General features: G+C 42.3%; 1 protein-coding gene across 1 annotated transcript; it reads left to right on the top strand.

The window, feature by feature from the left end:
• Positions 1–535: 535 nt before the first annotated feature.
• LOC122274738 (protein SRC2-like) lies at positions 536–1755 on the top strand. Its single transcript, XM_043083753.1, has one exon. It carries the CDS (start codon positions 590–592, stop codon positions 1541–1543), a length of 954 nt encoding a protein of 317 aa, XP_042939687.1. The 5' UTR covers positions 536–589; the 3' UTR covers positions 1544–1755.
• Positions 1756–2144: the final 389 nt, after the last annotated feature.

Below are 2144 nucleotides of genomic sequence, written 5' to 3'. Positions count from 1 at the left end.
ATTATTAAATTAATTAATCTTATTATAACAGCTTAATCTCCACTCCGGACACACAATATATGCATGTGTAATTTGATCTTTGGCCTAGAAGCAAGAACTGGGAGAGACCTAGAAGTGAGTCAATAAAAGAAATCTTTAATTTTGCATGCAGCATGCAATTAATAACTGTGTCATGAATACGAATGATATGGTAAAGTACACGACAAAAGAATATTTGGATATTCATTCGTTATGTGATTGCATCATTCTTCAGCTGGAGAATTCTGATTGGTCCTTTGACCCCAAGTAATAGTACTATATAAAATATGGATCCATGTCAATCCGAGACCCGACAAAAAGAATCTGTTAGGTTTCAGATTGACATGGTAGATTCTGTTGAGGGGATTGATATAGTCCACATAATATTTTAAAATGGCATTTCGATTATTAACATGGACTAAAAGACAAAGAAGAGAGTGCAAGAGGCCTCCTTATAAGGTCTGTACCTAGTAAGGTATTATGCAATAGTCAGATCATTGCCAATACTCATTGCCAATACTCTGAGAACCTTAGGTAACCTTCTCTCTCTGTCGGGTCTCAAAGCTCTGACATGGAGTACAGAACCTTAGAAATCAACGTTATCTCTGCCAAAGGCCTCAAAGATCTCAACCTCTTCTCGAAGATGGACGTATACGTCGTCGTCTCGCTCTCCGGCGACAAGCAAATGACCAAAACCAATGTCGACCGAAAAGGTGGCACCAGCCCCACCTGGAACTTCACGGTGAAATTCACCATCGACGAGTCCGCAGCCCGGCAAAACCGACTGAACCTCGAGTTCCAACTCCGCTGCGACCGCAGCCTCGGCGGAGACAAATATATCGGCGTAGTGTACGTTCCCGTCGCAGAGCTTCTCAACTCTACCGGCTATGGTAAATCCATGCAGTTAGTGAGTTACCAGGTGATCAGACCCTCCGGAAAGCCCCAAGGCATACTCAACTTTTCGTGCAAGTTTATGAAGAAAGTGGCCACAGGCGGTGAGCTCCTAGTGCCAGAGGCTAAGGCTCACGGGCCTGTTATTGCATATGCTGCTCCTGTGGTGGGGACCAGTGCGCCACCATACGATGGGTTCTATCCTCCAGCTGCCGCTCCTCATCCTCCTCATCAACCATATTGTTATCGTTACCAACCACCTCCACCGGGTTATGGGTACCCCGTGATTAGTGCGCTACCATACAATGGGTCCTATCCTCCGGATGCCACTTTTCATCGTCCTCCTCCTCCACCATATGGTTATGGTTACCCACCACCTCCACCGGGTTACGGTTACCCCGGACCGCCTCCACCGGGTTACGGTTACCCCGGACCACCTCCTCCGGGTTACGGTTACCCCGGACCGCCTCCTCCGGGTTACGGGTACCAACGGGCCGTGCAGCAACGGCAGAAGATGAACAAGTTTTGGACGGAATTGGGAGCTAGATTGCTAGGAAGAGCGCTTGGGGGGCTGTTGATCGGAGATATGCCGGTGCCCGATGCAGGCTCTGGCACAGGGTTTAGTCTGTATTAAAATAACTAAAACTGGCTTTTCCAATAACACCGGCTTTTGACTTTTGATAAGATTGCCATTTTGGTAGGCACGGGATTACAGTTCACGTCTGAATTCTTGTTGTTGTGTATTTTCAGATGCTTTGAACGTGAATAAGGTTGATGTGTTGTGTTTGTAACCAAAGCTTGTGAATAAGCTTCATGTGTACGTTGTGTTTGTAACCAAAGTGCGATGACAAGTACTTTGTCATGTATGAGCATGAGATAATATAGCTGTTGCTTGCCCTTACCAAAATGAAAATTAGTGCTTCAATATGTAAGTTATTTTATAAAAAATACATTTATTTTAAAATATAATTGTGAATGGAATTACATATCAAAACCCAATTTGTTTAATCTTGGATTTCATATGTCATGAGACAATCTAGGTCCCATTTGGCAATATAACATATATCAATTAATTAAGCTTTCTTAGGTATTTTCTTTTCAAGCATTATTCAAACACAAACTATTTTTCAATTTTAAAATCTTCAATATTTTATCTAATCATTAACATTTTCCTAAACACTCAAACAAAATAGAAAAAGTAATCCTATTTTTTCAAATTTTAAAATAAAAATTAT

This window comes from Carya illinoinensis, chromosome 8 (assembly GCF_018687715.1).
Source record: "Carya illinoinensis cultivar Pawnee chromosome 8, C.illinoinensisPawnee_v1, whole genome shotgun sequence".
Classification (NCBI taxonomy): Eukaryota; Viridiplantae; Streptophyta; class Magnoliopsida; order Fagales; family Juglandaceae; genus Carya; species Carya illinoinensis.
The sequence above is the reverse complement of the archived record's forward strand: the minus strand, read 5'-3'. Positions and strand labels throughout refer to the sequence as shown.

What these genes read in the sequence shown, in the direction of transcription:
- LOC122274738 (XM_043083753.1), top strand. Translation starts at nt 590, where the DNA reads ATGGAGTACAGAACCTTAGAAATCAACGTTATCTCTGCCAAAGGCCTC.